The 13,971-nt window shown below is 22.9% G+C and overlaps 4 protein-coding genes across 4 annotated transcripts; 3 read left to right on the forward strand and 1 right to left on the reverse strand. All coding sequences in view use genetic code 6, as the record gives it.

Moving 5' to 3' along the window:
- Positions 1–77: 77 nt before the first annotated feature.
- Positions 78–5,543, forward strand: TTHERM_00530190 (hypothetical protein; the record flags this gene model as incomplete). The annotated part of the gene is made up of 9 exons (XM_001032730.2): positions 78–495; positions 575–1,026; positions 1,087–1,367; positions 1,418–1,818; positions 1,884–4,265; positions 4,319–4,480; positions 4,563–4,715; positions 4,777–5,371; positions 5,447–5,543. 9 exons carry the CDS (start codon positions 78–80, stop codon positions 5,541–5,543), a joined length of 4,941 nt encoding a protein of 1,646 aa, XP_001032730.2.
- Positions 5,544–5,958: 415 nt separating this feature from the next.
- Positions 5,959–7,675, reverse strand: TTHERM_00530200 (hypothetical protein). Its single transcript, XM_001032731.3, has 2 exons — positions 6,311–7,675; positions 5,959–6,246 (listed from the first exon to the last, which is right to left on the reverse strand). The coding sequence occupies exons 1-2, from the start codon at positions 7,589–7,591 to the stop codon at positions 6,076–6,078; spliced, it is 1,452 nt and encodes a 483-aa protein (XP_001032731.1). The 5' UTR covers positions 7,592–7,675; the 3' UTR covers positions 5,959–6,075.
- Positions 7,676–8,731: 1,056 nt separating this feature from the next.
- Positions 8,732–10,558, forward strand: TTHERM_00530208 (MFS sugar transporter; the record flags this gene model as incomplete). Its single annotated transcript, XM_001470611.1, has 4 exons — positions 8,732–9,038; positions 9,190–9,484; positions 9,549–9,808; positions 9,861–10,558. The coding sequence occupies 4 exons, from the start codon at positions 8,732–8,734 to the stop codon at positions 10,556–10,558; spliced, it is 1,560 nt and encodes a 519-aa protein (XP_001470661.1).
- A 488-nt stretch (positions 10,559–11,046) lies between these two features.
- Positions 11,047–13,372, forward strand: TTHERM_00530210 (MFS transporter; the record flags this gene model as incomplete). Its single annotated transcript, XM_001032732.3, has 9 exons — positions 11,047–11,517; positions 11,573–11,752; positions 11,923–12,036; positions 12,090–12,274; positions 12,373–12,514; positions 12,679–12,804; positions 13,064–13,103; positions 13,164–13,235; positions 13,302–13,372. 9 exons carry the CDS (start codon positions 11,047–11,049, stop codon positions 13,370–13,372), a joined length of 1,401 nt encoding a protein of 466 aa, XP_001032732.3.
- Between the last annotated feature and the right edge of the window lie 599 nt (positions 13,373–13,971).

Consider the following 13,971-nt stretch of genomic DNA (forward strand, 5'->3'; position numbering starts at 1 on the left):
AAAAAAATAAAGAATTTGATTTATTTATTTATTGATTGTAAAATTTTTGGTAGTAATTTCTAAAAATTTAGATATTTATGAGCTAAGGCTAGAAACAATAATAACGAACATAAAATGGAATCGAAGAGCAAAAGGAAGATTAACGCCCTATGAACTAAGTAAGTTAATTTAAGAGAGGGAACTAGAACCCAATGTTAAATTTTAGAGATATGAATGAGTAAATCTAAATCGGTTATAATAATCAAGAAAATAGATTGATTAAAAATCAGCCATCATTAGTTTAATAACAACCTAATCCTTAATAACCTGTTCAAAATCAATAATAGTTAGAAAATGCTCTAGATTAAAGCTAAAAATAAACTCAAATAAACAAAAATTTAAGCCAGAATAATGTAAATAATCCAAGCTAAGTATCTTAGAATGTTAATAATATTTTAAGTAAAGCTTCTGATAATTAGCAGCTACCTTAATTCTATGGCAAAATAAAAAAGAAGAGTAATTAACTAATTTACTTAAATAGCTATTTCTAAATATTTTAGATAACATTTTTTTTTTTTTGCATAAAATTAATTAGGTAGAATCTTGAAAATGTTCAAAGATATATTCATTTTTATTCATAATGGGTACATGGGATATGTAAAAAGTAAGGACGGTTAAGATAAAAAGTTTGAATAGAAACACTAAGCAAAAAATAAAAGAAATAATGACAGTTTTAATGTAACTTGGAAATAGTTCAAGCAAGATTTTTCTAAATCTATTCTTAAATTTGTTAAAATTGAAGACCTGAAAATAGAAGACTCTTAGAATTCTAAATAGAATTAATACTTCTTTGAAATTTACTTTCCAACTTCTAAGCTAGTAAAAGAGTCAAAAAACATAGAACTGATGAATTTTCATTAGCTAGAATCAGAATATGTTTCTGAATAACAAGGATAAGTTTAAAATAATGAAAATTTGAAAAAAGACTCTCCTAATACTACAATTTGGTATTTTCAAGCAAACTCTATCAATTAATTAAATGAAATAGTAATTATCTCAATTACTGAATATAATTCAATACTATTTTTTTATATAACTAACAAATAGAAAAGATGTATAAATGAAACAAAAAATCCTCCTAATTAATAGCAAAATAAAGAGGCAGAGAAAAAGGTTAGGGACCTTGAAAAAGAATAAAGAGAAAAGCTTGAACAATATAAAAAAAATCAAGAAGAAGGATTGAAGATTCTTCAAGAGGAAAGAAAAAAAATGGAAGAAAATGAAAGACTAAAAAAGGAATAGGAGGAAAAAGAAATAGAGGAGCTTGAAAGAAAAAAGAAAGAATAGTTACAAATACAAAGGGAAGTTGAAGAATAAAATTTGAAAAAGTATATAAATAAACAAAAAACTAAACTAATTTTGCTCATTTTTATTCAAGAAAATTAGAAAATATGAAAATTGGAGAAAAGCTAAAGACTGCATGGAATTATTAATGGATGAGATCGATTGAAGAAAACATTCACCAAACTCATTAAATAGCTAAAATATATTAGAAATCTTAGTACATGATACACTCTTAATTTGCTTTTATTGAAACTTGCTAAAATTATCTAAAAGAAATTATTTTCAATAGAGCTCTGAGAGAGGATTTGTAAACAATAATCTCTATAAATTAGAATATTGTTAAGACTATCGATCCTTAGTTATCATAATTCACTTCATAAAAAGACTCTTTTGTAAAATGCTATCATTTGTAAAATATTTTGTTCAAAGTAGTTTTTTACAATGGATCACATTAAATGCAACTAATTGATTTTGTTGTAAATTAGTTTAAACAAGGTAAATAATCTATTTGATTTAAAAATGTAATTGGTTTATTTATAAGCTATAAATAATTTATTTAGAATTTAAACTATACAATCAACTTACTGATGATATTTTTGAAATATTGGCTTATGATAACTACTATCAGTTAAGGACACCTTAGTGCTGTTTGATAGAATTTGCTGGGTGTATTTCTTTGTGTGTCGCCTTAGAAAATGTGGATATTAAGTTACTATCAAAATCTGAAAAAATAGTCACATTGCAATATGATGAAAAGATAAAGCTAAGATAAGAATTGAATCCTATTTATAAATAGAATTCAAGTAAGGAAACAGAATTATAAAATAAAAAATAATAAGATGATAAAAATTAAAACAAATAAGAAAAAAAAGAGGAAGAAGATCCAGAAGAAAAAAAATATGAAGAAATATTAAAATAAATGATAAAAGAAGAGTATAATATAACTTTATCAGACTAGAATAATCTAAAGGTTTTAGGTTCTGAGAATGAAAGTGATTTTAAAGAAGAAAATAATAAAATTGAAGTCTCCTCAATTTTAAAAACATTGATAAATCATTAAAGATCAAATAACAAATAGTATATTATAGATTTAGAGTTAAGTAATTACTTACTCTATTTGCTTGATGACAATTTGTATGAAAGTTTTTCTAAATTTAATGAATTAATAGGTTAAGTTAGTATTTATCCTAAGCACACAAAAACTGTTATAATTTATTTTAAGCTGTCTTTAAATACACAAATTAAAAGCATTTAGCATATAGTTCCAGAAAAAAAAGATTTTGAGAACACTTTCTCTTTTAATATAAATAACGCACAGAGTTCAAGCTCAACCGTAATGCAAAAATTAAGTGATATCAAATCTCAGAAAAGCAATTAGTCCAACACAAATACATAAATACAGCTACCTTTTCAATATGATATTAGTTAGAGTCAAAACTTAGAAAAAGCTTAAAAAGATTTAGCTTTGAAGTACTTCTTGAACGATATGTTAAATTTAAAACTTTCAATATTAGAGCCGGCATAATTTCGACAGTATTTAAAAAAATATGGAATAAAATGCAGCGAATTATTCGAATTAATTCCATATTTAAAATATTTTTAATTAGGACTATAGCATATTTATGTTTAAATATTAAGTAGAATAATTAAAAAATAGTTTAGGTACTATATTTATTTTAAAATCTAAGAGTTTTAATCTTCAATGAATTCGTTAGAGAGTCAAATTTAGGATTAAAAAGTTAAAATTGATATAATTAATTAGGAAATAAACAAGTTATAAATTTAAGATAAAGAAATGGAGTAAGATATACAAAAATTAAATAACTAATTAGAATAAAGCAAAAGTAATTGGTAAGGTGAGGATAGCAGTTTTTTGATATAAATTCAATAAATTAGCTTAAGTTAATAATCAATAAAATAATAAATTAATGATTTAAATAAAAATCTTTATAATGAAATAAATTATTTTAACTCCCTTCTCTCTGGAGATCCTAGTGAAGATTAAACTTAGTATTTTTTATAAAATAATTCATAATATTAGGATTCTTCTCCTTAAATTAACAAAAAATTGACTCTGAGAAATAAATCTGAATCTCTTTATTCTAAAACTTTTTCTCTAAAAGATTTAGATAAAAAAAATTATAAGAAGATTAAAACTAAATTTGATATCTACCTGATCGAAAATATCAGATAGTTTATTAAATAAGTTTACTTTGATTATAATTTATAAAACTCTAAATTATCTTACTGGTAAAGCAATATAGATCCTGTGCTTTAAGAAAGAGGAATTGAAATTCAAAAATAAATTATCCCAAATGGGTTGTTTTTTTAAGAAATTTGTAAATAAATTGGTGTAGAAAGTAAACCTTCTGAAAAAATAAATTTATTTGACTTCGCTGGCAGCACAAGCATAATAATTGTAAAGCCGTTTGTAAAAATTAAATAATATGTAAATAAGTAATCTACTATCTATTAACTTGAAGAAGACTTCGATAAGAATTTGTCTTCTCATTTATTCATGGTGACACAGTCAACAATAGACCTAAAATTTTAAATATCGTAAACTTACAGTAATGTTATAAATGAGTATAAAATCAACTCTTAAAAAGATAATGATCCATCAGCTTTAATTGAAAAAAGTGAGGATGTTTTGTAATCAAAAAGTGCAATTCCTTAACACCATTCATAAGAATAATAAAATAAAATCCTTTTAGGTATGTAACAAAACATTTTATATTGCTAACTTAAGTAACTGTATGAAGAAAATCAATATAGCTAGATTATACAATACCAAGCTGAAATAAATTAGAAATTTTATCCTCTCTAAATAGAAAAATGCAAAATATTAATGTTATTATTTTCGATATATGTTAAAATTGGAAACATTTAAAAAGCTGAAGAAATCTTTTAATAAATCATGCTTAATATTGATTATAATTATGGTAATTTTTTTAGAAACTTAAATTGTTATAAAATAAAAATAATAATTTAATAGGAAAGGATAGTATTTAGCTTATTTAATCAATTGAAGAGTTGAGTAATTTTTACATTAAAAAAAAATAATTTTCCTAAGGTTTAGATTACTATTTTTAAATTGAAAATATATTGACAAACCAAGTAGGATATAATCATCCAAAAGCTGCATTTTGCTCATCAAGTAAATTTACTTTTAAACACACATTTTTATACATAAAAAAGAATTCTAATTTTTTATATTTAATTATAATTATAAATTTAAGTGATAGCTGAAATATTTTTGAAAATTGGTGACTCGGTAAAATCTATTTAATATTATGAAAAAAGTTTGGATTAATATATAGACTTTGAATAAACGTACTTTTATTCCATAATTGATGTCTTACTTAAATTGAGTGAGCTATACTATGAGAAATGTAATAAAAAGTTTATTTTTATTTTTTTTGTAAATATCAGTTTAATTTTTTTTAAAAATAGTTGATTTTATGAGATCTGAGGATAAATCCTAAAAAGCACTCTAGCTATATTACATATATAAAAAGAATTAAAATATTTAAGATCAATAATCATTAGATTATGCTTTTTTGAAGCTTCTTAATGTTTCAATGAAATTGATGCTCTAAACAAAAAATTTTGATTAAAAAAAAATAATGCTATACACTTAAGATTTTTGGTTAATTTGTCTTTAAGTAGATATCTAGAGCTACCCTGAACTAGTAGGAGAAAGTTTTATGTTATGCTTAATATTAAACTTGATAGAAGCTGATTATAAAGAGAGGTATTATTTTGTTGAATTGATCAACCAAATCAATTTATACAAGAATACCATCGAAATATTAGAGGATAGTAATGAGAATAAGCAGCAAGCAGAGTTTGAAAGAATAAATGTTTATTTTTAACAATTTTATTAAGAAATAAAATCTAACCCGCTCATTTGCTAACTAATATCCACAATACTAAGAGTTTATTATAGAGAGATAAGCTAAATAAGGCCTCATTTTGACATAAAATGTTATCTTTAAAACTCTAATAACTTTGAATACATTAGCAAATATCCCTAAATGCTTAATAAGTAAACTATTTAATAATTTTGATTTAATAAATACTTTTTTAACATTAAACATTTTTTTAATTTAAAAATATTAAGAGTAATATAATTTGCAGAAATATTCGCAAGTGTTATTGGCTTTGGCTAATGTAAATTATTTGTATCTTTCGACTATGATTTCTAAAAATTTATGTGAATATGCATTAATTAAACTCAAATTAAAATCTTTAAAAAATATCAAAAAAAATCAAGATTGTTGAATTAAAAAAATAAATAGCAACAATAATTAAATATTGGCTTACAAATAATATTTTTTATAATTTATAATTTCAATAGTATTAAAAATTATCTATATTTTATTCATATGTATGCTTTATTCTCATTTTATTTCAACTCCTACCATATTTTTATTGCTAATTTTTTTAACTCTATTAGTTTCCTGCTTATTATAAATATAAATTATTTATTTATTTTATTAAAAATCTAAAAATTTTATTGAAATATTTTTACAAAAATAAATAAATAACTTTTTTATTTGGATATTTATTTATTTTTTTGATGATTTATCATAATAATTTATTTAGTAATATATAATTAATTTATTAATCAAAGCCTATTCTAATTTTGTTGAATTTTTTTAATTTGATAAAAAATATTTTTAAGATTAATGTACTATAAGTAATCCTGTGATAAATTTATTACAAATTAAATAGTAAAAATACTATAATTCATTTTATGTAACAACTTAATTTCTTAAGCAATAAATTCTTTGTTTCAATTTCTTTATCCATTTTGTGCTTCATATCAATAAGACTTCTAGCCTTTTCTTTTTTAAGCCTATCATTATCCCACATGATAGTGTCAATTCTCTTTTCATAAGCCTTTTTCATTCTTTCAAACTATTAAATTAAAAAAAAATTGTTTCACTTTTTATTAATATCGAAATGAATTATTTTGATATACCTCTTCTTTCAAAGCATCTTCATAAGTATTCAAGGCTTCTTCTTAACTAGCATATCTTTTGCTAAAGTTTTAGAATAATATTTCTTTTTCTTATTTTAATGTATTGACTTTTTCTTGTAAATCGAAATACTGTTCTTAAATATTTTCCATTTTTATTTTTGTGTCTTCAAGTTTTTCTTTGAGAGAAATATTTTCTAGCTCGTGCTCGCGTATACGTTATTCATAAAAAACTTTAGTTTCGTCGATCAAGCCAGTCCAATAGCTTGGATTTTCTTTAAAGCTATCAGGTGTCTTTCCTATAATTTTTTAAACACTTTTATCACTTTAAGCTTGTTGGGTTGCTTAAATCAGTTCTTTTTGCTACTATTCAATTTTTGTTTCTAAATCAACTATTTTCTCATTTAGCTCCTTAATACGAAAATCTCTCTTACGGATAGTTTCCTTTAGTTCTTTTATGCTTGATTCTAATATTGTAAGCTTATCATTTTAGTTGTCAGTCATAAAAGTTCCTGTTTATTTAGAAGCTATTTTCTTAGATGCACGAATAAGTGAAGCAAAACGTTCCATATTCGCAAAGCAAATTGAGAATTTAGAAAATTAATACTAACCTTGTCCTGCTATCATTTTAAGTTTAGAAAGTTGATTTGCTTAAGGTTCATCTTTTACCAAATTTGAATAAGTATCATCATATCTCATTAAAGAAACCATTTCAAATTCAGTAAGCTTATTAGCTACTATTTCAAATATTAAACAAAGCTTATATAACTTTTTAAGAGCCTCTTCTGTATTTCCTTTTTAACCTAAAGCTTCAGTAATTTTGTTAACATCTAGATCTGCTTTCACTCTTTTATCAAAACTTTATTTGATATTACTATCACTGAATTAACCTAACCATTTTTTGAGAGTAGTTTGATAACCTTTTCCAAATTCGATATTGCCACTTGATCTCAATTTATTATCAGGATCTAATTCATTTAACTCTTCCTAAACCTAAAGCAAATCTGCTTTGATTGTGCTAGCAAATGCAAATTCATCTTATCCCATAGGGAATAAATTTAAAGAATATAAATTGTCTTCATTAAAAAATTTGCTTTCTCCTAAATTTGTGCTACTTCCAGAGTTTCTATCTCTTGAAGATGGACGAAAACCTTATCCTGATATTCTCATTTTTTGAGTATTAATAGACCCTGACTAAGAAAATCCATTTGATTATCTTAATTAGCTATCATTACTTGAAATATTTGAGCTAGGTTTTTTGATAATGCTTTTATTCTAATCCATTTAATATTTTTGATCGTCTTCTTTAATGCTATCCTAAATTCTTTTTATGCAATTTAAAAATATAAATAAATATCTTAATTTGATAAACAATATTTACTTTTTTAATTTTAATTTAAAAAAAAGTAGCTGCTATTATTAAATTAATTAAAAAAAATTGTAACAATAAAGAATTTTCCTCTTCTTTATTATATATTTTTAAAAATTTAAACAATTTCCAAATATAATTTACTATCTATCAGAAGTTTATCTATCAAATTTTATTAAAAATTTTTCTGATTCTATCAATTTTATAGCTACTTAAGTATAAATATAAAATAACTAATAGTTGGTTTTATTTTAAAGTATTTCCACAGTTACTTTTGGAAGAATTATTAAAAAATTTTTTTAAATCATTTGAATTTCACCAAATAGAATATAAAAATTAGTTTATGAGTGGATCAAAAATCAATTCAATACAATAAAATATTTAATCGACCATTAAACTACGAACTCAACATATAGAATTTTAAAATAAAAAAATATTCTGAATATTAACATTACTGGTCAATTAAATTAGTTCCATTAAAAAAATATATATTAAAAACTCTAATTATTTTTTCATTTTTTATTAAAAATGTTTACTATTTGATTGAAATGTACTAATTCTATTTAATTTTCAATTATTATATTAAATTAAAATGTTTTAAATCAAAATGCTCAATTAATGAAAATTGAATTATTATTTTTATTATTAAAATCTTTGTTGTTTTAGATTAAATAATAATAAAATGAATCTAAGAAGTAATACATGCTATGCTAAACGCTTTATTTATAGAGAATACAAAAATTAAGTAAATTTTATACTTTTATTCTATAAAAATAAAAGATAAATAGAATCTAATTAATATATAAAGTAGTAAACTCAAGAAGGTATTTATTTATTTACACTTTTATAGATACCTAGATTTGAAGGAACTTTTAAAAATCTTTAAAATATTCAATAATTTTACTAATCCAAAAATATACTTATAAAATCTTACTTTTCTTTACTTATAAAAAATATTATTTACAAAATTTGATTTCAATACAAATTATAAATAATAGCTTTAATTTTTATTTTTTATTCAGAAATAAGCCAAAAATAAAATAAAACCAATTAAAATGGATACTGAAGAAAATTAAGAAGAAAATACCTACAAATCATCTGCTTATATTTACTATTTAGTTGCTGCCACTTGTTTAGGAAGTCTTTTTTCGGGATATTAAATTGGTGTTTTCAATCAAAGTTACAATGCGGTACTAGATATTATGGATATTTAAGATGAAGATGACAGAGTTAACTTTGAAGGTTTAATTACAAGCTTAATTCCTCTAGGAGGTGTTATAGGAGCCTATTTTTCTCATCATATTTTAAAAATTTACTCTAGGAAAGATGGGCTTATATTAAGCGACATAATAAGTATAGTTGGTAAATTATCAATTATAATTAATTCAACAATTTCTACTTTTAAAAATTATTTTTAGATCTAGAAATGTATAAAATTACTCATAGATCTATTAGAATTGTCTTAAATTAATGCAAATTTTAGTTTTTAAAATGAAATTTTTATTTAAAATAGGCTGTTCTCTTTAAATATGTATTTTTTCAAAATATCTTTTTATCCTTGGAAGGTTTATTAGTGGTTTATCTAGTGGTATTAATAGCTCATTAGTAAGCTTATTTATTATGGAAGTAGCACCAATATAAATGAGATAATAAGTCAGCACATTTCCAGTATTTGGTCTAAATTTGGGTACATTAATAGCATACTCTACAGGATTTGCACTTCAGTCGAATATTTATTCTGAAAAATAGATAATTTACATTTATGGATTTCCTATTATATTCTGTATAATTAGACTGATACTTTTAAAGTAAAATTGTCTTTAAATCTAGGAAGTAGCTTGTTTGTTTATAACTTTCTTCTAATAAAAATAGGTTCTTTTTAGTTGTTGATTCGCCTTATTTTTTTTTCGAAAATGGTGAGTTAATTGAAGCAAAGCGTCTTTTGGGAATTATCTACAAGGATGAATACATAGACCAAATATATCATGATTATCATTAAGTTTTTATTGAAAAATAAAAAAATTAGGAAACATTTCTTTCAGTATTTAATTATTAAAATAAGAAAAGAATTATTATTGCTATTTTGATGATGTATTTTTTGCACTTTGTTGGTGTGTCTCCGATTATGTTTTGTAATTTTTAAATTTGCTTAGGTTTATTTTAAAATTTCAATTTATTTAATAGACTCAACTAAGCTATTTAACAGATTTACAAATATGAATAGAACACTTTCAATTTACTTAACTGTTATAAGTGGTGTTTTCCCTATTGTATGCTCCTTTATAAGTGGGTTTCTTTCAACTTTATATGGAAGAAAATCTCTTCTTTTTTGGGGTATGAATGGCTAAATTTTTATTACATTTACTTTTGTGCTACTCTCATATGTAGATATAAATGACTCTTATGATTAAACCCCTAGTTGGTTATAAGGTTTACTAATTATAAATATAATTGCTTCAAGGTCTTATATAGCTTCAACTTATGCTCCTAATTCTCTTGCTTATGTGTCAGATATATGTGGTGACAAAGGAATTTCTATTGCTTTTATGTCATACTGGTTTTTTTAAGGTGTTGTAGGATTTCTTTTTCCTCAGTCACTCTTTTATATTGGATACCCTTTGACATTTTTAATTTTTTGTGCTAATAGTGTTCTGGGATCTGTTTTTGTAAATCGATATGTTAAAGAAACATAGGGATTAACTAGAATAGAAATAATGCTCTTATACAATCCTGAATATGAATAGCAAATCAACTAAAAGCTAAAAGAAATGTATTCTCTAAAATAGTCCTTAATATATATAAACAACATAGATGCTAGATAATCTATGATGCAATCCGTAAGAATGGAATAAGAAATGACAAATATTGCTGCATTTAATTGAAATTTTGTGGCTAGTTTCACTATTTTCAAAACATTTAGCTTTAGTTGATAAAAAATATTTTTAAGAAAGCTAAGATAATTAAAATCTTTTAATTTATGATCTATCTGTAAATAAATAAATATAATTTTAAATATAAAAATGGTATAAGCTTAATTATTTATGTATAATAAAAATCCTTATGATGTTTAGTAAATATTATTAATTCATTTAAAAAAAGAAGAAAAATTTTTTTAGTTTAGATTAAAGCTTTAAAAATAATTTTAATAAATTTATTTATCACTGGAATTGTTAAAAAATACAGAGAAAAATAGAAAAATCACAGAAATATGATAGAACTTTAGAAGATTAAGTAGAGGCTATACTTAAAATTAAAAGAATACATACATAATAAATAATATAGAAGTTATTATATTTAGTTTAAATTTTTCTTAATTTTGTTATCATAAAGAATATCTGCTTAAATTTAGCAAAAATAAAAGTAAAAGTAAATGTCTTAGGTTGAAGAATAAAAGGCTGTCCTTGTATAAAAGATAGAAAAGCTTGAGGATCGTATAAAGTATTTGGAGGCACTTTTAGAAAAAAATTAGATCCCATTTTCAAAGATCAATTAAGAATAGTAATCTAATTAAGTAGAGGTTGAATCAAAGTTAGAATAATAGTAGGAAAAAGATCAAAAGGGTCCTTTGCATACAAATTTAGATGATCCTTTGTTGACTAAAGACACTATTGAGAGATATTCTCGCCAAATGCTTTTACCAGAAATTAAATATAAAGGTTAGAAGTTGTTACAAAACTCTAAAGTTTTAATTATTGGTGCCGGTGGTATAGGAGCCCCTGCAGCATATTACATTTCTGGAATGGGAGTAGGAACTATTGGAATTATCGATCATGACAATGTCGAAGAAAGTAATTTACATAGATAGATTATTCACAATGTAGAAAGAATTGGCATGAATAAGGTATTTCAATTTATATCATTAATAAGTTTACTAGTATTAATAAAACAATTTTTAGGCACTTTCAGCAAAGTTGACAATAGAAAGATTTAACCACAGAGTTAAAGTGAATACTTATTAGTTCTAGTTGACACCAGAAAATGCTTAAGATATTTTCAGTTAGTATGATATAATATTAGATGCTAGTGACAATCCAAAAACAAGATATCTTGTTAGCGATGCATCTGTTTTAGCCAAGGTAAATATAAATAATGATAGATAAGATATCTTATTACAAAATAGAATATTCAAAAATAATTTATTTAATATAATGGATTTTTACAATATATTTTATTAAATAAAAATAAAATTTTTTGGTGGTGAAATTCTATATTTAACTTTAATTAACAAATTATTAAAAAATAAAAGAAACCTCTTGTTTCAGGTTCAGCCATAGGATGGGAAGGGTAACTTACTGTTTTTAATTACAAGAATGGTCCTTGCTACAGATGTTTATACCCAGAGTGCCCTAAAGCCGGAAGTGTATTGATTTATGTTTTTTATAAAAAAAAATAAAATGCTATTATTTAAAATAGGTTAAAAGTTGTGGTGAGGCAGGAGTAGTTGGTATGATTCCTGGTATTATAGGTTTATTAGAAGCTGTTGAATGTATGAAAATTTTAATTGAAGCTCCTTAGGCTAAAGTTCTTTCCTAAAGAATGATCATATTTGATGGGTACGAAGGAACTTTTAAAGCCTTCCGTATTAGAGGCCCTCAAAAGTAATTAAAAGTTTTCTAAATAACCTCAAATTTAAATTAATTAATTAAATATTTTGTTAAGCCATAACGCACTTATAAACTTTTTATATTTAAAAAAGGAATTGCATTAGCTGTGGTGAAAACAAAACAATTAAGTTTGTTAAGGATTATGATTATGATAATTTCGTTGGAGCTAGCTGCTAAGCATTTACTGTGAAAGAACATAATTTCAAAAATATTACATGGAAGGAATTTGTTTAAGTATTAATCTTTTCTTTTATTATTTATTTATTATAAATAATTGATTAAAAATTCTATTGAGATTCTAATAAGTTCATCAAACAAATAAAATACTTAATTTATTAGACTTTTATTAGTTTAGTGCTAAATTTTTCAACTGATTAATTTGTTTCTCAATTAATTAGGAAAAAGAAAAAGGATTTTCTGATCAAGCCGAGTTTATTGATGTAAGACCTGAAAGCTAATATGATATAGTCAATATACCTCTTTTTAAAAATATTCCATATCAAGACTTGTAAGATTTGGATGAAGTAACTACAAATAAATTTTATAATTAGTGATTTTTTCTCTTTGATTAAATAAAGTTTTTTAAACAGTATTATCAGATAACATTCATTCTTTAAAATAATTAATTTATCCCTCCTATTCTTAATTTATGTTACACCTTTTATTTATTTGATATGTATTTACTTATATATGTATTTATTTATTTATTTATTTATTTATTCGCTTCTTGATTGCTCAGATAATTTAGAAATATCAATCATCCTTACTTTTAAATTAAAATAGAATGCCCTCAGCAACTTATTAGGTGATAAAAACAAAAAAAGTAAAAAATGATTTATTGTTCAAAGTTGTTCTTAATTGAAGTTTTAAATTTTAAATTTAGTATTCATTATGTGCAGAAGAGGTAATATGTCAAGATTGGCTGGAAACGATTTGTTTAAGAAAGGCTACAAAGGTAAAATTAAATATTTTTAAATTAGTAAATAGTTCACAACTCATCAAAAATTTAATAAAAATTTAGATGTTTATAATGTTGTTGGTGGTATTAATGAGTATGGCAGAGATTTTGATTAAAGCGTGCCTTTTATTTGATAGACTATATAAATTTATCAACATATTTAATCTGTGTTTTAATTTCCACAAATAAAAAGATATAAGAAAAATTATATTCGATGTATTTTATTTGGATTTTCTGTTTAAAGGTAAGTCAAAAGTATGTATTAAACATTTGTTTTTATTAATTCTCCGTAAAGCTTTTTAGGAAAAATCTAATTATTAATTTATTTAAATAAAAAGGATAATTTTGTAATTTTAATTAGGACTTATTTTTTTTAATATTTTAATCACTTACCTTACTTACTTAATTAATAAAAATCAAACAATCCGATAGCTCATTTTCAAGTTTTTGCTTGTTTATTTATTCACATTAATTTAGCAAGTTTTCAAAAATAATATAAATCTGATAAATAATTACAAATATGTAAAAGGCTCGCTTCATTTTTTTGTGGAATATGGAGTATGCATTCTTGACACAAAAGTAAGTGCAATACTAAATTACACTTTATATATTTTTGATAAAAGCCATAAAAAAAATTCATGGTTAATATCAGAAGATTTAATTCATTTTTGCAATAACGAATTTAAAAAATACAATCTTATATTCAAAATAAACTTATTGATGTTTTTTGATC

This window comes from Tetrahymena thermophila, assembly GCF_000189635.1.
Source record: "Tetrahymena thermophila SB210 genomic scaffold scf_8254459, whole genome shotgun sequence".
NCBI classification, from domain to species: domain Eukaryota; phylum Ciliophora; class Oligohymenophorea; order Hymenostomatida; family Tetrahymenidae; genus Tetrahymena; species Tetrahymena thermophila.